The 22,292-nt window shown below is 31.7% G+C and overlaps 1 protein-coding gene across 1 annotated transcript in view; it reads right to left on the minus strand.

The window, feature by feature from the left end:
• LOC132738262 (fibropellin-1-like) overlaps positions 1 to 22,022 on the minus strand; it is a 76,071-nt gene extending 54,049 nt beyond the window's left edge. The window contains exons 1-6 of the mRNA XM_060725732.1: positions 21,952 to 22,022; positions 21,069 to 21,116; positions 20,377 to 20,456; positions 20,024 to 20,080; positions 19,361 to 19,487; positions 18,722 to 18,844 (exon numbers count right to left, since the gene is read on the minus strand). Of these exons, the coding sequence (XP_060581715.1) occupies positions 18,722 to 18,844; positions 19,361 to 19,487; positions 20,024 to 20,080; positions 20,377 to 20,456; positions 21,069 to 21,116; positions 21,952 to 21,970 (454 nt within the window). The 5' untranslated portion in view covers positions 21,971 to 22,022. The remainder of the gene's footprint in view (positions 1 to 18,721; positions 18,845 to 19,360; positions 19,488 to 20,023; positions 20,081 to 20,376; positions 20,457 to 21,068; positions 21,117 to 21,951) is intronic.
• Positions 22,023 to 22,292: the final 270 nt, after the last annotated feature.

The raw sequence follows: 22,292 nt of genomic DNA on the forward strand, positions 1-22,292 counted from the left end.
GAAAAAAATACAAGTACATAAAAACATTTACAAAAAATCAACTTTACCCTTTAAGGAAAATTTTAAATTTCTTTTGTTGTTGCAAACCATTTTTATTTACACTTTATCCAAATGAAAATACAGTAGTTTCTGATCTCCGTATACAAGTAATGGCCTTATCAAATTTTCATATTACATATGATAGTATTTAAGAATTAAACGAATCATTTTAAATGAACAAATAGAATCACCTGTTAACCTTTAATATATTTTTTTTTGTTTTTGATTTTTCTTCTTAATGATGTAGATATTCTGGGGCAACTATATTCAAATGTGATAACACAAACCACGAGGAAAGAAAAGCGAAATATACTCCTAAAACTAAAATCAAGACGCATTATTATTCTTATTTAATAACCGCTCTTCTTAAGTTGTCACAAATTGAAATTTGTAAACAAATCATAATGATTATTATCAGTATTACAATGTATATGCTTTCTGGTAACTTTTAGGCCCATGGGCCGGGTGCTATGTTATTTTTTCCTTGTAGAAATGTATTTCAATAGATATGCACATGTCACGATAATAAAATATTTACTTACTTTCTTACTTACTTACTTATACACTGATCCATACACAATTAATATACGGGATCTTTGTTGTAAGAAATCCGTATTTAACTAAAATACGGATATTTTATTACAAGTTTGCATATATCTAAATTATGAAATTCAGTATTCTAGAAAAAAAAACGGAATTATTTTTTAAGAGGATGGAAATAGTCGAATACTTAAAATGTCAGAATAACATGAAAAAGTAAAGCTCTAAAGCAATGAAATATTTACTGGATTTATAAACATGTCGGTTGCACACTTATATAATTCTAATATGCATACTCGTACTTCATGTCTGAAGTACACATTTGTACGGTTCAAAATAAATTCTACCTTAGATTTGTCTGTACAGGAAATTATGAAAACTGCAATGAACGATGTGAAAGTAAAATATTTTAATATTACATAAATCTAACGTTGTTATGTTTATCACTCTGCTATTTTAAATGGTTGGCAAAAAAAAAAAAAATTGTAAAAGATATTTATATCACCTTAATATTCTTTACCTCTCTAATCAAACGCCCAATAAGCTAACGTTTCAAGCATTACTTTTGCTTAACGTTAATATAATTAACAGATTTATCTATGTAGCGTACTTTTTGTTTTCAAATTGTAAATGTTTTGCGTTGCTATTTGAGATAAACTCTACCAAATCGTTGTATAAGTGTATGGTTATAGTCTCTTAAAGTAAAAGTCTGGCTTTTAATTGGTGTGATAAAATCAATGTCACTTAGAGTATATCACTTATTATGTGGTTAACATAGCTTTGCCAAAGTTGTTGTCTATGTATCAATTTATGACTAAGTTGAATTGTGAATATCATTAAACAATAAGTTTTGTTTTTATAGCTTCCAAATCAATACAAATACAATCAATACACTAAAAAAAAATAAAAACAGTTACATCGCAATGATGACTCGACTGTAACTTTTGTTTCATACTGGGTACGAGAACAATAGTTGTTGATTGTCTGACATCATTTTCTTTGGGTATATCTGTTTTTACTGAATGCATGTATTATGCTTCAATCATGTATTTGTTATTCGTGAATTAAGGAATAATATCGGTCTCAGCGATTTTTGCCGGTTTTTTAACACCGGTTTGGAGTTTTGATGTGTAGGAATTGACCACGAATGCAGCTAGTGGTAGGTGCAGCGAGGCTGCCGTTCATATCTCCTAGCATCAGTTTAAGCTGAATTAAACGCTAAGGCAAATTGAAAATGGTAGAATTTCGAATTCAGAAACATCCGCAGATGTTTCCATTCGATGTTTATCATGGAACATCCAATTAATGTGACAAGTTCATGACATTTCATTAAAAGTAGCGTACGTATGGTCCCTAAATAATAAAATGCTTGCTTGTGCTCTTAACGAGAAATTTAATTGGCTTAACTACATAAAATGAAACTTTGAAACGGAATACCATGTTTCTTGCTTGTAAATAAAGGACAAGGCTACAACAGATACATTTAAATGCAAACGACATATGCACAGTTTTTTTTCTGACCTATTTTGATGACCGATATTTGGTCATATTTCCCAATTCCAAATTCAAGGAAAAAAAATAAATTGTTACATTAAACTGCACCGTGCCATAAAAAATGTTATCTTGCATTCAAATTTGTAATATGTGCTTATGAATATGAATATAAAAGGAGTTTAACTAACCCAATATTTGATTCCAAGTCCCTTTTATGTATACAATATGTTTCCACCACTGTGCGGCTTGAAGGATAAGGTCACACTTAAAGGTCAAATGACAGACAATTGTGTAGCCTGTGTCACTTAAATAATTTACATTAGATTCGGCTCCGGTGTTTGTAACCGGCACGTGAGTGTTGTAAATAAAGTCGATGGTGGTGGAGTGATGTTGAATCTATCTTCTGTGAACAGACTCTGCAATTTTACATAATATTGTAGTTATACTGCTTTCGAAAGATCATCCCTGTTCCAGATTTTAATAAATTAAACCAGCAGATGCCATGTGTCGTGGTGTGGCAGCTTCAAAAAATTTGAATTGATCCATTGCTTCAGAGAGATCACACCTTTTTCACAATTTATTACCTTAAACTAATGATGTACATGACTCCGATATAAAGACCCACGATCAAGGTCAGCGTTGAAAGTAAACATTCAAGCAAACAATAATGGCGGTCAGCTCGGAACTTTCGAGTTATTCAAAATTACACCTTAACACAGCAACAAATGTAAGCAAAAAAAAGCAGGCAAGATAAAATCAGCAACTTAAACATCAAAGAGAAGCGTCTCCCAACCCGTGGATCATAGGTTCGAGCCAAATTGTGTCATGACCATGTGTCTATATGAAACCAGTAATTAATTGTTCCAGAAATCGAACTCGAAAGTGATTAATATGAGAACTTGTTTCGCAATCGAGTTTAAATAAATATGTTTAACCATCTTAAACGAAATAAGATTAATTGCTAATGCGTGGCTGGAAATGGAAGGTAACAAACCATTCAACAGAATTAGTTTTTTATTAGTTTTTGAGTATATTTGGAGAAATAATGATTGTTATCGCTGAAAATATAATAACAAAATGAATAACTCTTGTATTTTTATTTGCTATAATAATCGTTATAAATACAATGTACTTTTACAGAAATAACTTTCATTGAAAGATATTTGTTGAGTCATATGAAACACTATATCATAAATATAATTTTTAAACTCTGAATGCATGACTTTTTCCCTTATAAAGCACAAACAAGATAAACAAATGCACCAAGATAAAAAAGCTCGAAACGTTAGAGGACAATAAATTTATGTAAAAGATAGTTATATATAAAAATTACAATAGAATGTTATTTATTTTGAAACAAGAAAATGTCCATGTACTGAATTAACTGAATACTTAATTAAAGCGTACACAAACTATTTTAACCTTCGGTATTTAGCATTTTAGCATCTGACCCTTACCATACTAAATATCTTACACTTGATGGAAAATTTCAAAATATGTACTGACAGAAAAGTAAACAGTGTAGACAAGACAACATGTATGCGTCATCTGATCTTATTCTACACTGGTTGCAAGGGTTTATAAATGTTTAAGTACATGGTAATTATATAGATTGTAGCCAGTATTGAAATTAGCATTACAATCGCCTGAACATCATTTTGGTTGATTTTAAAGATGCATATGCTTTAAATTGATTGTATACAATTCCTTGTTCACCATAGTTCGATCCTGGTATGTGATATTGCCCATTCAAGTTTACATATGCACAATAAGAATACCACCAGCCACCATGATTTTTACTTGCGCAATTGTGCGAATCATCATGATCATACGTAGAAAATTGCATTCCATTGTGATAGCTTAGTCCTTTGTCTGCATCACCTAAAAACAAGCTATTGTGTCACATACTTAGATAGTCTTTCTATTTCAAATTGTACAATTGCAAACACTGTTTTCAGCTTCGTACTTTGTTATAATGCTTCCATAAAATATGGCGTATTACAAGAACCTCTATTTAAAGACAGCTTATATCATACAGATTCATAAAACAAAACAAAACAAGACATCCCCACGAGGAATAAAACGATCTTGGAAACGATCATATAAAATTTACCAGGATGCCTACTGCGTACTTTTCCGATACAAAGCTAACATGTATATCTACCCAACAACCTTCACTTCCCTGTGTTTTTTCCCATATTGGACAATATAACGTTCTAGATGCATTCATTTTTTAATACTCCTCGTATTTTTTTGTCGATATAATTATACGATCATGTTAATATCCTCAAATTCAAATTTCACTTCAAATGCCAATTCTTAAATGGTATAATAATAGGCACAATTACCTTTTTAAAAGAAATATCTTTTAAGAGATAGCTTAAAAATGATACCTATTCCAAATTATAAGCAGAGTTTTCTAAAGTTTATTTACCAGACACTGCTTAAGGGAATACAAAACGTCAGTGTTTAGTGAGCTTCTGCTATTGCTGCATCTTTGTAATAAACAACATATTATTTGCCAAAAATTAGAAAAGAATTTATTAAAATCATGCAAACAAATGATGAAAAAACAAAATGAAAAGCAAACATTGCTTACACAAAATGCATGAAACAAAAACATTTAACATATACAGTAAACTTAACTTATAGCGAACATGGTTATAGCGAGCTTCCTGTTATAAGGAACAATTGATTTTTGCCAGAATTTTGCCCTTCTTTATTTAATATAAAAAAAACTGTTATAGCGAACACGGTTATAAGGAATTATTGCTGTAAAGAACTCATTTCTTAGTCCCAATTTAGTTAAAGGTACAGAAAATTATAACGGATTTCAGAATATATGCTATCCTTAAGGTAGAACGCGACACTTTGCGAACTTTCGAGTAGCGTCTTGAAAATTGGCATGCAGAAAATTGACCATATTTCTGATTTGATTCCGTTTATTTTATACCAATAGTTGCAGCCAATATTTGTACACATGACGTCAAAGTTGACCATCAAAGCCCGTTTTCGAACAAGACGTCGTTGCGTATCCTTGGCAACTATTACGGGTATCACAACGTCACTGGCGGACAAAATACCTTAAATCTTACAGCATCCAACGGAAATTATTTTTTCCTTTAAGTTGATATAAAATTTATCGTTTTACGCCGAAAAAATGTTTGAACAATGGAAAGAAAACTGTCAATTTTGTGTAAAATTTGACGTTCAGTTTAGCCGCAATTTTCGGCTTTAAAGCGGCTTATTTAAAAATTCCTGATAGATTTTTTTCTTTAAACGTCCTTAAAAATGTATACTTAGTCGAAATGACTAAAAAAATAGGGGGTCACCGACTCCACCGACACCGACTACCGACTTTCGGTACACGTTATTTTATTTCCTCCACCCCGTGAGTAATTTTGTAACGAAATTCGACGTATGCACTACAACGTGCGGCAATAATGTTCACCTTATCAGGAGATCAACTTATACATATAAAACAACAACAACAACAATGTTCCATAGCAAATGAGAGACAAAACGATGAAAAAACATATTTATATTTAAAATCTTAGCCTGGGATTTTGGCGTTGATATTTTGCTTATTCATAACATACGCGCTGTTTCGTATGAGCACGACACGATTTCTGATTGATATATTGTCGATTTTCCGAACAGAAGCAAAGACTTGAACCTAGGCTAGTAAAATATAAATACAGGTACGTTTCAATATAACATGTTACTTCAGCAAAAAGGAACTGTCAGCAGTGTACGAAACTTGCTAGATATGTAATTGTCTGGCTTGGTCGAAGTGCAATTTTATTGAATTTATTATCGCCGTTCCATTTTGTGACGTTTATGTTTGCTGAAAAAAAAATTGTACGAAAAACAAACAAATTTTCTTCTGGTTTTTAAGCATGATTAATTACTTCATAAGGAATTGTAAACAGACGCATGTAAAGAAAATGACGTCAGGCGTTCAACGGCAACGCGTACGCAGCGCGAACAAATACAGCTGAGAATTATCAGTGTGGTGTAACTTTTTGATATTACAATGCAATACAACTAATTAAGGAACTTGAAATATGCCATAAGAAACAAAAAGCAATGATATATATTTTTATGTAAATTTAGAAATTTACGGAAATTCAATCATAAATTAATACGTTGGCTACAAGAAGTTCTGCAAAGCTATACAATTTTATTATCCGCACTATGAGTGATATACTGTGAGTGATATGTATTTTATTTCACCTATATAAACCAAGAATTTCACTTGTAAGCAAAAACTATTGCAGCAATTTGACAGAGTATATGCTAAATAACTGTGCGAAATATTGACAAATTAAAATATACGGTTCATAAATGAAAATTGGTCAATTATATTAGCGTGCAGCAAAAGTCATGTTTGAAACGTTAGCTCGGTGGGTGTTGGATTACAGAGGTAGCACGTTCGATTCTACAATCAAATAAACAACTTTAATACATTTTCTCTCGTTTTGCTTATCATTTTAGAATATCATAATGTAAGAAAATTAAAATAATTGAGGATTCACCATAAATTCTGTATTTCAAACATTACTATCAAATCGGCCTTTGCAAATATTTATTATTCACTGTACGTATAGTCAAATTTATGGTAGAATTTATTTTGAACAGAAAAAAAGTACTAAAAACATGAAATATAATGAAACGCTGTAAATACACGTCTACGGATATTTAGCAGAACATCAACAACATTAGCAGGCGGTCCTGAGCTAGATATTGCACAAAGGAGTGTTGCGTTGTAAATCTTTAAACAAAAAAAGATATTTCAATATATATTGTCATTTTTGTCTGTACATGCTACGGTCTGTCGATGTTTTATATATTCTGTTCACTGACCATTTAATCAGTATGCAATTGACATGTTAATAAAACCGGAAAATATTACATTTTACTCAAAGTTTTACTCTTGAATGTTATTCTGACGAATGGCAGATCAGACTATTATTTCTTTCCTCTTGAATGTTATTCTGACAAATGGCAGATCAGGCTATTATTTCTTTCCTCTTGTAGAATGTGGGTAATTCTGAATTAGATCTTTATTCTCTGTTTTATATACAAAATTGGTATTTACAAGAATAAAATATTTCATATTTTTGTAATATCTGACCTTGTAATTAAAAAACATCCGTATTTTAGTAAATACGGACTTCATAAAAAATTTCCGTATATTACGAGTGTACGGATCACGGTAAATTAGTCATATACGTATTACATGATATACGGTTCCGTACATCTACGTTTGTTTGTTTGTTTGTTTCATTTTACGCCTTTTCCCAACAGTATTTCAGTCATATAGGCGGGTAGTTTCCTAACCATCGTTCCTGGAGAGTTACACCAGTACTAGACTACTTCCTCCGCGCTAAACTACCAAAGCATCTCCCGGGGATCGAACCCACGCCAGAGAGGTAACTGGATTAGAAGTCATCGACTCTAACCCCTCGACCACGGAGGCGGTGTACATCTACGTGTTCAAATTTCACTTATTTTACCTGTTTATCTATGATATACGGAATTTCGTACCCTTTATGGTATCCATATATTTTCCACAGTGGTCAGAGGTTGACCTTTTTAATGACAAATAAAATAACAAACGCCCCGTGATAGCGTGACTTTTATCCACAGGGGTGGAGGAAATAAAATCACGTGTACCGAAAAAAATGAGTCGGTGACCCATTTTTTTTAGTCATTTCGACTAAGTATACATTTTAAAGGACGTTTAAAAAAAAATCAAAAAAATATTTCAGGAATTTTTAAATAAGCCGCTTAACAGCCGAAAATTGCGACAAAACTGAACGTCAAATTTTACACAAAATTGACAGTTTTCTTTCCATTTTTCAAACATTTTTCGGCGTAAAACGATAAATTTTATATCAGCTTAAAGGAAAAAATAATTTCCATTGGATGCTGTAAGATTAAAGGTCCGCCAATGCCGTTGTGATACCCGTAATAGTTGCCAAGGATACGCAACGACGTCTTGTTCGAAAACGGGCTTTGATGGTCAACTTTGACGTCATGTGTACAAATATTGGCTGCAACTCTTGGAATAAAATAAACGGAATCAATTCAGAAATTTGGTTAACTTTCTGCATGCCAATTTTCAAGACGCTACTCGAAAGTTCGCAAAGTGTCGCGTTTTACCTTAAAAAGATCCTGCATTTTCAACTTTCGTTTTCGTTGGTTCTTGTCAACAAGATAAAACGGTTATTATACCCCCAAAAACGAAGTTTGGGGAATATATAGGAGTCATCCGGTGGTCGGTCGGTCGGTTGGTCGTTCGGTCGGTCGGTCCAGACGTCCGTTGCATTTTCCTTGTCCAGAGCATAACTTGAAGACAAATGGTTGGAATTCAATATAACTACATACAAGAGTCAAGCACATTGAAAGGAAGTGCAGTGCAAAAGAACCATAACTCTATCTTGATTAATTACAGAGTTATTGCCCTTTGTACCTTTTCCTTGTCCGGGGCATAACTTGAAAACTACTGGTTGAAATTCAAAACAACTTCATACAATTGTCAAACACAATAAGGGGAAGTGCAATGCGCAAGAGCCATAACTCTATCTAAAGTATTCACAGAGTTATTGCCCTTTGTTACTTTTCTATTGCTTTCTATTGCTTTCTTTTGTCCGGACTATAACTTGAAGACTAATTGATGGAATTCATTATAACTTCATACAATGGCCAAGCACATTAAGAGGAAGTGCAGTGCATAAGAACCATAACTCCATCTTGACTTATTACAGAGTTACTGCCCTTTGTTACTTTTCCTTGTCCAGAGTATGACTTGAAAACTTCTGGTTGGAATTCAAAACAACTTCTTACAATGGTCAAGCACAATAAGGGGAAGTGCAGTGCATAAGAACCATAACTCCATCTTGATTAATTACAGAGTTATTGCCCTTTGTTACTTTTCCATTGCTTTTTTTTTTTTGTCCGGAGCATAACTTGAAGACTAATGGTTGGAATTCAATATAACTTCATACAATGGCCAAGCACATTTAGAGGAAGTGCAGTGCACAAGAACCATAACTCCATCTTGACTAATAACAGAGTTATTGCCCTTTGTTACTTTTCCTTGTCCAGATTTAACTTGAAAACTACTGGTTGGAATTCAATACAACTTCATACAGTTGTCAAGGACATTAAAAGGAAGTGCGGTGCACAAGAACCATAACTCCATTTTGACAAAATACAGAGTTACTGCCCTTTGATACTTTTCCTTGTCCGAAGCTTAACTTAAAACGTACTGGTTGGAATTCAAAACAACTTCATACAATGGTCAAGCACAATAAGAGGAAGTGCAGTGCACAAGAACTATAACTCCATTTTCAGTATTTATAGAGTTATTGCCATTTGTTCCTTTTCTTTTGTCTTTCTGGACTTATTACAGAGTAATTCAATAAAACGTCATCAATGGCCAACCACATTGAAAGGAAATGCAACATACAAGAACCACATCTATCTTTAATTGCCCACAACCATAACTCATAATTCAATTCTTTTAAAAGGTATTCTGTTACAAGTAACATCCTCATTTCCAAAGCAGTCTTGTGGGGGTATTAATTACATTTAGTGATAGTTCTAGTTCCTTTTCTTCTATTATTTCTTTTCTTCAATAGTTTTGCTCGAGTAAAATAATTATGATCATTTATAACTGGTTTTCAACATAATCCCGCATGCTTGCTAATCCATTAAAATCTACAAAGTACGCTTGTCTTAAATGAAAAGAAATCTATACCTTTCATAAGTAAAAGTCTCCCTTAAAAAATAATAGAAGATAGTCAATATAAAAGAAGGAAAAATAAAAAAATATTGTGTATTCTTGATCATGGAGAGAAAACGAAAAGCATCGAGTTTTGAAACAAAATACGATATTTTATGAGAAATCGAGAGAGGGAGTAAAACTAAAACTGAAACAGCAAAGGATTTTGAAATTCCAAAAGGTACGCTCTCGGGTAGTGTGTCTAAAATAGAAATATGACTACTTTTTTTAAATTGAATGCTCTTAAAAATGGCAGACGATTGTAAGCAATCAGTTCGTTATATGTAATTCTGTTCGCTATAAAATCTCCTGATACAAGGAAACTAATTCGCTATATGCTTACAAGGAACTCCGGATATAAGGAACATATTTTGAATGTCCCAATAAGTTCGTTATAAGCGGAGTTTACTGTATTGCCAAAATTTGTTTTGCATATTTAAGATAAAATGTAAAAAGAAAACGATTCCTTTGGTAGGTGTATTTTTGTTACCTGCACTTCCAGTTCCTTTGTCTATACGGAGTTCGTATCCTGCTGGATGAGTACCAATATGGAAATTTTTAAAGATTTCGTAAGCATGTGTGTTGTCTGCTGCTGTCAATTCTATTCTAAGTTCAGTAGCTCCTTGTGCAGTCATCTCTTCTAAATACTTAAGTCCTTAAAAGAAAATTTAAATTGTAAGCTGCAATTTATCCATTAACTTCTTCCATAAATGGCAAAACTTTATAATGTGTCATTTAAAACTGATAATGCGTCTGACATATTTGTTCGAACTAAGGCTTTTACTTAAACACCTAGGAGTTCAGATACGCAAACTTAATTTAAGTTTGTTTTAACAACATTTATTATAATAGACATATAACGGAATTTTTATCCGTCAAAATTCTCGATTGTATACTAAGATAGGTTGATCTTTAAAATGTCTGGAAGGATAAACCAAGATTACGGAACATATTGTCTATCAGTTGCGAACGATCAAACATCTAGAAATAGTTTTTTCACCTAGCCAAAATTCCCCTGTATAGTTTCCGAATCCGTCAATATATTCTATGTATGTTCTGGTGAAATTGACTGAACCATCAAAACGATTTTGAAAAACCTGCCAGAAAAACAATAGATTTCTTCTAAAAATAATAGTTAGCCTTTCAAAATCAGAATAGCAATACGACTCTTACTGTATTAAATGAAATGTTGCACGTCTCAAATGATGCCGAAACAGTTTTGTCATGTGCCACTTATAAAAAAAACACCAGTACTAATACATACTGAGTATACAAAATACTTTTAGTAATTAAAAGATATATAAAGAGAGAAGTAATAACAGAAATTTGGAATTCATGAACATTTTAATACCCAAGACATACCATCCAGCAGTACTAATACATACTGAGTATACAAAATACTTTTAGTAATTAAAAGATGTATAAAGAGAGAAGTAATAACAGAAATTTGGAATTCATGAACATTTAATACCCAAGACATACCATCCAGCATTTTTCTTTTCTCAATATCGATAAATTAAGTAACCCTTCCTTAGAAATTACTTTTAAAAGAAAATTTCTTGAGGATATTATATGACTTGGAAACTTTATCCCTAAAACTGTTGATTACTAAAATGTGATAACTAGCTTACTTGTTTTACTGCTACTATTTATTGATACAAATGATGGCATGGAAAGATCGAAAAAAATGTTTCAATGTTACATCTCCGTTCAACCAGAAGGAAAATTTTGTTTTCTGATTACTTAGGGCTACTATCTGATCTTTACAGGTCCAATGTTTCACTATTAGAAACGAAATAAGAATAACGAACCGTCCATCCACCTAAGTTTGTATCCATATCACAGTATATTTCTTTCACCAAATTAGTTCTCCATAACGTGACATTGTACACCCCATTTTTACGTCCAATATTTCTATGCAAAATATCGTAACAGTCTGTTGCGTTAGCTGCAAAATTGTATTAAATAGTTCATGCAAATTATGCAATTTATCCATAGGAAATTCGTATGATATATTTATAATAGCCGACTTTTATATGATAAAAAACATCTGTTGTATCATTACTACAGCAAGCCCCGTCATCTCACAAAGATGTTTTTCAAGATATAAAGTATCGCTATCCTTATTGTTATACAAAATGACTGCATAAAATAAATTGAATTATTATGGGATATAACAACGCGGATAAACTTGAAAGAAAGGTTATGTTTACATCAACTGAAGTAATAAGCAAGCTTACGCTTACTGACATCACAGTTCCTCCCCTGATAGCCTACGTTGCAGCTGCATGTATAATCAGAACCTCCAGATATGCATGTTCCATGTTTGCATAGACTTGATTTGCAGTAGTTGTTAGCTTAAATACAAAATGTCACCAATGTTAAAACAATGTAGACTACTTTCTTTGTGTGGATATGTTTAGCAGAAATGGGGACATTAATGCATGGTGAAGAAAATGAAAGCACACAATTGCTATATCGTATATATATATACATATATATATATATATATATATATATATTATATATATATTATATATATATATATATATATATATATATATATATATATATATATTAATATATATATATATATATATATATATATATATATATATAAGGAGAATTATAAATTGATTAATAAACATTAAAATGATTCGGTGTCAATGCTATTTAAGATGACTGTTAACATTGCTTAGATAATTGATTACAGACTATTTCCCCTTTTGCTTGACAGAGATGCCTTTTTACAGGTTGAAGCATCAGAATTGCAGCCACTCTTTTACCCTGCATGTTATTGGATACTATCTATCTCTTAGCTCCAGCAGGGGGTGTGGTTTCGACCACTGCTATGGCTTATGTTTTGTAACACCTGTAGCCAAAATAATATTCCCTGATTCAGCGCCATATGACATAAACTATGCTGCTGCGCCGTGAAACCAAACAAAACAAACTTCAATACCGAAAAAAATACAACAGTTAAACAGTGATCAGAATTGCTATGGTAGATTTTAGATCAGACAATTTGCACAAGCGGAGAACGGATAAAAGAAGTGTTGGCTGAATTATAGAATACGTTGATTCGTTTTCAATAAATATAGAACTATTTTGAATAGCAAAGGGACAGAAAATATGAATGTATTTATCGTAGGGTATCACATTTGAAACATTGTTTTGTGGAAGTATTGTGTATGACAATATGTGTATCTAATAGTAAGAAATATGTATATTGAATACATCCACATAATTTTGTATCTAATAAGATGACATATTATATCGAACTGATTTCCGTCAAAATCAACTTCACAGGCACAATAACAGCCGGTTTTCTTTCATAACCGTAAAGTATGACCAATCTCTGTTCCAATACATTTGTAAAATGTAAGTCCATGAGGCTTTGCATATTGACAGAGAATTAATGAAAACCTTAAACAAATAGTAATTAATTTGTCTGACATATAGTAATTCATGCAAACTGCCTACTAAATAGACATTTTTTGTTTCATATAAAATGTCATTCGACTCGGAACTAAGCTCGGTCACAATTGTTTTACATACAGTTAAAGATCATTTCGGCTATATATCTATTTTTACTCTAACACAATGTTGTTACAATAACACATGTCTCTAACTCTATTCCAGTTAATATCCATTGCCAAAACTACACTTAAAAGAAACTTTAAATTTAATAACAACATAACAACATTAAATTGCTGTGAATATATTTTTGTTTTTATAAGCACTGGACGGAGTTTAATTCGACTATATTACAATTAAAGCCAAAAAAGTAAACAACAAATAAATAAATAAATAAATAATCAGTGTTGTCAATTTTAATTTTAACTAACAAAGGATAATTTTTTTCTGATTTAGAAATGGCAGCAAAAGTAAATAGTGTAAATGTTTTAATTAAAAACCTTATTTTAATTACACTTCCCGATCCATGCATTACAATTCAAGCATATTAATGGTACACTTGTTTACAATATATGAAACATCAAGAAAATATGAAACAAAAAACGGATAATATATCAATTAATTAACACATACAAATATTGCAGTAACGACCCTCAAAACCATGGTCACAAGAGCAAAGAAAATCGTGAATAACTTCAAAGCATTGACCGTTCACACACGGGTTAGTCGCACAGTGTTTCGTTTCTGTAAGGGAAATAAATATGTGTATTCGGGCATGTAGTATTGGAGCTGTTTAAAACAATATTTATCATTAATGAAAACATTATATAGAGGATATTTGTTTGTTTATGTGTAAGAAGAAATTTTATTTCATCGAGTGAGATTTAAAAACAGTACTCTCACGAGTGGCGTAGCCACGAATGAAAATATTGTTTTTAAAGTTCACGAGTTGAAATAAAATTACATCTTACACAACTAACAAACAATTTTCTTTTTATGTTATGCATAAAAAACAAGTTAAAACGAAAATTCCTAAATATTAACTTTAATATTAAAATCTCTTTTTCCAACTGGTAGCCTCTATTATGTGCATGTATTAATCGACTTTCTCATAAAATACAAGAAGTCTTCAGCTCAAAAATAAGTTTGACAATCAACGTTATATGGCGATGAAAAATAAGAATGATCGCTTGTTTTAATAATAAAATCAAACAATTATAGTAGGAGAAAAAGGCCAACTATCCATCTATATTTCCGTTACAAACTGCGAATTTATATTAGACCTGGCTTTGTTGCTGCCATTTTTAAAAGTTGTGTATTTGACGGGAGGAAAATAATTGTGTTTGATTCAGAGGGATATTATTTGGATTTGTGAGTCATACACCTTTTTAAAAGAAAGAAAACTTATTTGAGGATTGTCACAGACAATAAATAAGTGTTGACAGAAGTGTAAACATTCAAAAAGCGGCAAGGAAATTAGAAAACTTGGAATGTTGAAAGGCTGCCTAACGAACGCTTGGTTGTTTACTTATTCTTCGGGCAGATGGTTGTCATTGCTTTTCAAGTTTTACTAAAGCATACGGCAGTTATTGCTCGTAGTATACTTAGATATGCCCAAATGTCATCAAAAGCAGTTTTGCATGTGGAAGGAATGTATTTTTTAGACTGTAAAAATGAGAGAAAAAAATAAGACGATATTTGGTGATTGGTAATTTGAATGAATAGAAGTAAGTTTTCTTCTTTTGATTACTTTTGACATTTAAGAACAGTTATATGACTTAAATGTCACATGTAATTAAAATTTAAACAACATTTACCGTGTGGTTAATGAGTTTATGGACATTATTCTGAATTAAAACTTTGCCATTACATGTGCTTTTTTCAAAAATGAGGAAACTCTAAATAATCTATAATAATATCATCATTATGTATATTTTTTCCTATTTCTCATAGTTTAGAAACAAATAATGACATTAATGTAACAAATTAAACAAGCAAAATGATTGTTTTTAAACGAAATGTATTTAATATGTATAAAAATGTAACCCTACTCCACCCACTTTTAACATTTATTTGACCATTTCCCTGTGTAAAAAGCCTTATTTAAAATATCCCTTTAATTGTCCACAATGAGGGGCTGTTTTTAAAGTTTGCCTAAATTTTATGTAATGTAATTGGTTTGTCTTGCAATCCGTGTAGTTTTTATTTTTTTAAACTTTGAAAATATCTGGTATCATATTTACTATTAAAGTTGGCATTTTTCTTCCATAAGGGATCTGAGAGATTAATAAAAATGTTAAAAGGAAAACAAGAATGAAGAAAAATGTTGCCCCTTCTGGGGTTTGAACCCACGTTCCCCAGTTGCAATACACTTTACAGTGATCCTAGCCTATTTGAATACTCTTCAAAGTGGAGATAGTGCATTAAGGGTGTACTACCTTAAGTTGTTTATCAATTTTATCTTTGCTTTCCTCTGAACAGCATGACATTGTCAGAATTGTCAGCAAAAATAAAATTGAGGTACCACCTGGGGAAACTCTTAAGACAGAAGTTTCGTCATTGAAAAGTGTAAAATTATATTTTGATAATTTCACTGTGAAATTATCAAATATAAGTTTCACGGATAAATCAGTTATCCGCTGAAAAGCATAAAATAAAGTATTTTATAGCATATGAACAAGAAAGGCAATCAGATTACGACTTGTTGAACTTGTTCTATATGTTAATCATCGTTGGAGTTGTGATTACAATAAGATTTTTTATCACATTAACTTGACTGTCCATTATTTCAAAGTAAGTACTATTTATCACAAACTTTATGTTTAGTAAAAAATTAAGATATTGCAGATATCAACATGTATTATCTAGGTTATGAACACAAGCACTTGATCTCTATAGTATAAATTATCTTATTAGTTTTCTCGTATGTTTTACCACAGTTATTATTTGAACATGATTCAACTCTGTCATGTGACCCAAGACAATATTGACCATAAGGTGAAGGAGGGGGGTTCGAGCATGACCTCGTTTGAGACCTTATTCCTCCGCCGCAAGATGCACTGCATGAACTCCATGACGTCCAGTCACTCCAACCACCATCTGTAAAATATGAAAAGCGTAATAAACAATAAAAGTATATATATTGATATATATATTTTCGTTTAATTGGTTTCCTAGCAAAACATTGTCCGTTTTTTTATTTTGCTTTGCGAACAACTAATCGCTAATTATTGATAAACTTTTCGATGCTCTATTTTTGCTAGAATTTTTACTTTGAAACAATTAGATTTAATTTTGTTATTAAATACACACTTGCACATGGAGCTGGCATACACAGTTGTGTTTCAGACCTGTCTCCAAAACAATGATTTCCAGCGAGAATTGGCGGTGGATTAGAGCAAGTCCTTGTACGACGTTGCAAGCCCATGCCACATGATACTGAACACGTTCCCCACTGTGACCATACGCTCCATCCACCATGAACTGTAAATCAAGCAATACAAATAGGATAGTTATAATCATTAAATAAGTTTTACTTGTATACATGTATTAAAAAGTGTTGTTTATTTAAGAAATAACATCGGTTTAGAGTTTTGATGTGTAGGAATTGACCACGAAGGCCGTAGGCCTGAGTGGTTAATTTTTTCGCATCAAAACGACAAAAAAGGTGTTAAATAGCCGATATACACCTCTCAGGCCGATGTTATTTCGATTCTAATACGATAAAATAAGGAAGATCACTAATGTTATTTTTATAAGCGGAAATAACTTCCAGTGCCGATTTTCGTATATCGCTGTTCGATTTTCGCACCATTCTATTGCGAAGATATAGAAAGTATTAAACAAAACAAATAATAAAAAGACACGTTATTTTATTAAGTTTTCATCAATAAAAACTTACGTCGTATAGTGTTTACATCAGTGTCACATTATCATTCTTCTATGTATGAAATAACGTCAGCTTGTTTATGAATGAGTTGTTTACTTAGGATGGCGTTATAACGTTGCTTATGGATTGGTGGCCGTTTTGTCAAAATATTTATTTACTGATATGAATCAAATATTTGGCATTAGTGTATGTGAGATATTATTTCGGTATTTAAGAAAAGAAAACATTATAAGAACTGAAAAAAATAAATAAAAATGCTTTTTATTGTTGCTTTAAAAGGCTTTGTTAACTATATAATCGAGGGTGAAAACATAACGCCGCATATAAAAGTAGTCCCTAACCAGTGTTTATTGGCAGTTTTAACACCGGTTTTTTCCTTCTTTGTCTTTGTGACAAAATCACATGGAGTGATATAAATTTTTTTATGTGGCAGTTTTTCCGGATTATAGCTTAAACAGGTTATGAAAAGTAAATAACTATACCTGGACACTGTTGTTTGTGGCATCCTTTCGTGTCACTTCCACTTCCAACACAATCGAGACCGCCATGCTTTGGTGCCGGATTTGTGCAAGTTCTGGTTCGAGTCTGGTGTCCATTTTCACAGGTTACGTCACATGTGCTCCAAGATGACCATAAAGTCCAGTTGCCGTCAACTGTATATGAATATTAACGAGAGGAGAACATTTCTACCTAGCAACAGCATTACTATAAAGACTTTTCCGTCACTTAATTAACCAATTAAATGATAATATCATTTGCTATAACTACTTGTATCATAGTTTGGAGACCTTTCTGTTGAAAATGTGTCAGGGTTAAATCGTATACATATACATGCACAATGCGTTAACTGGAGTGCGGGTATTAGTTACCCGCACTCCAGAGCATGCCCATTGATTGGCTAATTTGCTGGGGTTTACATATTGTGACGGCAGAGAAAGGGAAAGCGACAGAAAAGTCAAATTCAGATGTTCGTTCATTGGTTCATTTTTGCAGGGGTTTCATATTGTGACAACAGGGAACGTGCTTTTATGTTTGACTATGATTCTAAAGAGAAAGAACACCAAAACACTCGGCAATCTTATTAATACTCAGGGGCTACGCCCCCTCGTACAAATCAGATAGCCTCGTGTTCCGGTGATCTTTCTATTACATAACTATGCATGTTTTATGTTATTAAACCATTTTATATTTCTTCATATTGCAGTATCTGCTCTTTGCTAAACTAAATCATAATTAAAGATATACCTTTTGCAAATTTCGCACATTGAACTAGATAATTGTTTAATGGTTAGCCAACTTATAATCCGATTTCCGATTGTAAGTCAACAATTTGATAAAATTTTGCAGAAAAAAAGTACAGTCTCTAGATTTTGTAAGATAATCATGCTAAAGCTAATACCTGTATTCTTACACATCTGTTATCACTTATGAATTGCTCATTTACACCATATTGCAAACGGTTTATGAAAATGCAAAAGGTTCATGATAACCAGTAAGCGTTAAAGTCAGATCAACAACATTTATTTGAAAGTATTGCAAAAGTTTCATACCGAGATCACATAGTCCACAAAAGCTTTGACATACACTTCGTGCGTGCGGAATATCACTACATATACTGAACAGAGAGTTCATTCTTGCACAATCCACAGATTCATCATCCATACACACCTTAGCTAAAACATCACATACAATTGTATCAGTAATTGTACCAATTTATTGACAGTCGTCATTCAGTAGTGGACCGAAAAAATGTTCAATCCTATGAAATGGTATTGTTAATAATTATTTGAATAATTGGTATATGTAAGATAAATTGAAGCATTTGTGCTAATATAACTACGTTTATTTACATAATGATTGATAAGATGAATTCTGTCTAGACAATTCTATATCAATATACATTAAATCTCATTAAACTTAAAACAAAAAGTAGTAATATTTATTATTTATTTTTATGTGGCTGCTCGGTGCAATTAAATCTCAATTGTATCAATTCATAAAGTTACTTTTTCACAAGCCGAAAATCAATCTTGTAATGGTGTACTTCATTCCACCATTATTACAAAGAACACTTGATATTTATCAACAGTCATTTGAAATGCTGCGTACGCTAGGGTATTTAAGTTTCAAATACTTTGCTTAGTTTTAGATATGAATACATCCATGTATAAACATGCTGTTATACTTACTGTCGGTATTGTGACAAAGGGCGGTATTGCAATGATCAGTAGAACAGCATTCGAAACACGTTGATGCTTTCCTAACAACAACACTTCGACCAACTATTGTAGAAACGGCAGCATGTGAATCACATCTCTAAAATGTTTCAAACAAAAAAAATTGATACATTCAAAACTTTCTTTTTTGAATTTTATTTGAACGGATCTGTAAAATTAAATCAGCATTTGCTCAGTTCAACATATCACAGGAAAATAGCATTACTTATAAAAGTCAATGTTATGCTTCCAAACTAATATTACACAAAAGACATTATTATATATTGCTATGGTACGTATCTCTCAATAATTGTATCTACTTTTGTATGTGTTACAACTATAAAATATACTCCACTTACTTCACCATGAGCATGCTTCCTCCAGCAGAACTAAAATTCTCAAGACTATTCAATTGATGTGAAGCGTTCTGCCGCATGTGTGTAGTATTGTGTCTTTATAATAAACAATGACTATCAAATGATGTTTTGTCCGTACTAAAGTCATATTTTCCAGAGAATTAATCAAATTATTAACATAAGTGGGATTTAGAAAGAATATAGATAATGCAAAGAATAGAACTTCCGTCAGAACGATTTTATGGGCAAAATGAATTTCATGTATAAAGAGAAAATTTACCTTATTGTCAACACAGCCGAGACTTTGTTCCCCAAGTGATACATTGCGGTAACATGACTGTAAATGTAACATTATGTATATTTTACATAAAATAAGTTATCCAATTAACAGCAAAGCTCTTGATATAACTGACGATTCATTTACATCAACCGATGATTAAGCTTAATATAGACATTCTGATTTTCTTTCAGGTTATTTGGTAAAACAATAGAATGTGTCCTTACGCCATGTATTGTTTGCCTTTTTTTGGGAACGCATCATTAAAATACCCGGTCATTGCACGCATAACAGAGGATCAATGAAACAGTTTAAGAGGATTTAAGTTTAAGAAAATATATGTCTTGCCTCTTTACCTGACCAATTGAACACGAACTTGTGACATTGCATCCATCTATATTGGCAACGTTTGAGCAGCTGTAACATTGAAGTGATTCTGAAATTGTGCATATATTACATAATTACATAGGGAATATTACACTTTAATAGCCTCCTGATGCTTTGTATTTTACTACGAGCTAGCAGCGTCGGAAAATTGATTCGGTCCCGCGTGTCATCAATTTTCACATGATGCGAGTAGCAAAATACATCGCCACAGAGAGATACTAAAACATAATTTTCTTTTTATGATGTTGTTATTCTTTTTTGCCATGCCCTTAGAAGCATTTATCTACGTCACCAAATACTTCATAATACACAAATAAGATTAAAACCAATTGAGAAAAAAAGCCTGGTGTTTCTATCTATGGAACATATAAGTCACTGACATAAAACGAATTTTCCTATCCACTAAAGCGCATTCGGGCTTCAAAGGTTGCGTGAATTTAAGAAATAAAATGTATAGGTATTTAATAAAACTAAACTTTAAGATTTAAACAATTACTTAATTAACATAAAAATGAAGTAAAGGTTAAGTATTTCATTACATCGTAAAGTTTTATTTTATACGAAGTAATAAACAATAGAAGAAGAAAGACAATATTTAATATATAAGTATGTTCGTTGGAAATAAAAAAATAAACAAGCGCAATAGCTAGCAGTTACAAACCTGAAGAAGTGGCAATGCCTATCAAAATCAATATACATAATGCGTCATCTGAAATAATACGCGATACATACCATCAACTATAATAGTTAAAATTGTTCCTAAAGTTTAAAAATTCATCAAAGTTTCATAAATAGTATAATTACGCCAAAATTCATCCAGATATTCAGGGTTGTTGTAGGATGCATAGATCCCTGTCATCAGATACAATAAGATTACATCACAACATGTTTGATGTTAAATCATCAATTCAGCTTTCATATACGTTTAACGGTTTTATTCACCACGCTAACGTTTGTCCATAACGGGGTTTTATATATTTCAACTATTATAGCTAACTTTTGTATTATATATCAGAAAGCTTGACATGTTTTGTATATAACTATACAATAATTATATTATTTACATTACTTTATTTTCCGCAATATGTCGTTATGATGTTTATTTGGTTTTGTGTTCGTTGTATTCTATGAAACTACTATATTTAGTGAAACGCGAAAATATAATGTTAAAAATAAAATACGACATGTTGTTTATGTTGAACTTTCTATATAAGAAAAAAATGATAAATGCTTTATTAACAAAGTTATCAGTTATGTCAAATGCTGCTTTTTCTCTAATGATAAGTCTTCATCAAGACGGAGACATTAATTTATTTAATATAATATTTACGTTTTATGAAAATATACCCTTCTTTAACAACAAGAAAACAGGTTACAAAATAGAGGACATTATTGTAATCATTCTATAATAATATTAAGAATATGGTTTATATTCATTTACTTCTATGATTAATTCAGAATATGATTATGTTCAATTACTTCTTTGATATATTCAGAATATAGTTTATATTCAATTTCTTCTATAATATATGTAACTAACTTACTCATTTCTTTCTTTTTCATCTTGCACTTCCTTTCAGAGGCAAGTTGAACAAGTTTAAGTCTTTAAGCGCAGATAACAAAGGTTGTAAATGACGTAGATTATGACCTTTTCATCTCTTATCATATTATACATGTAAGATAAAGTATGGCATCGAGTACATTATGTATATATAGTAGCATAGTTTGGAGACCTTTATGTTGAAAATGTGTCCGAGTTAAATCGTATACAAGCACAGTGCGTTAACTGGAGTGCAGGCATCAGTTACCCGCACTCTAGAGCATGCCATTAATTGGTGTTCATTTTTGCTGGGGTGTATATATTGTGACGGCGGAGAAAGGCAAA

The sequence above is a fragment of the Ruditapes philippinarum genome, unplaced genomic scaffold, assembly GCF_026571515.1.
Source record: "Ruditapes philippinarum isolate M1 unplaced genomic scaffold, ASM2657151v2 ctg2950_1_1_1_1, whole genome shotgun sequence".
In the NCBI taxonomy this organism is placed as follows: domain Eukaryota; kingdom Metazoa; phylum Mollusca; class Bivalvia; order Venerida; family Veneridae; genus Ruditapes; species Ruditapes philippinarum.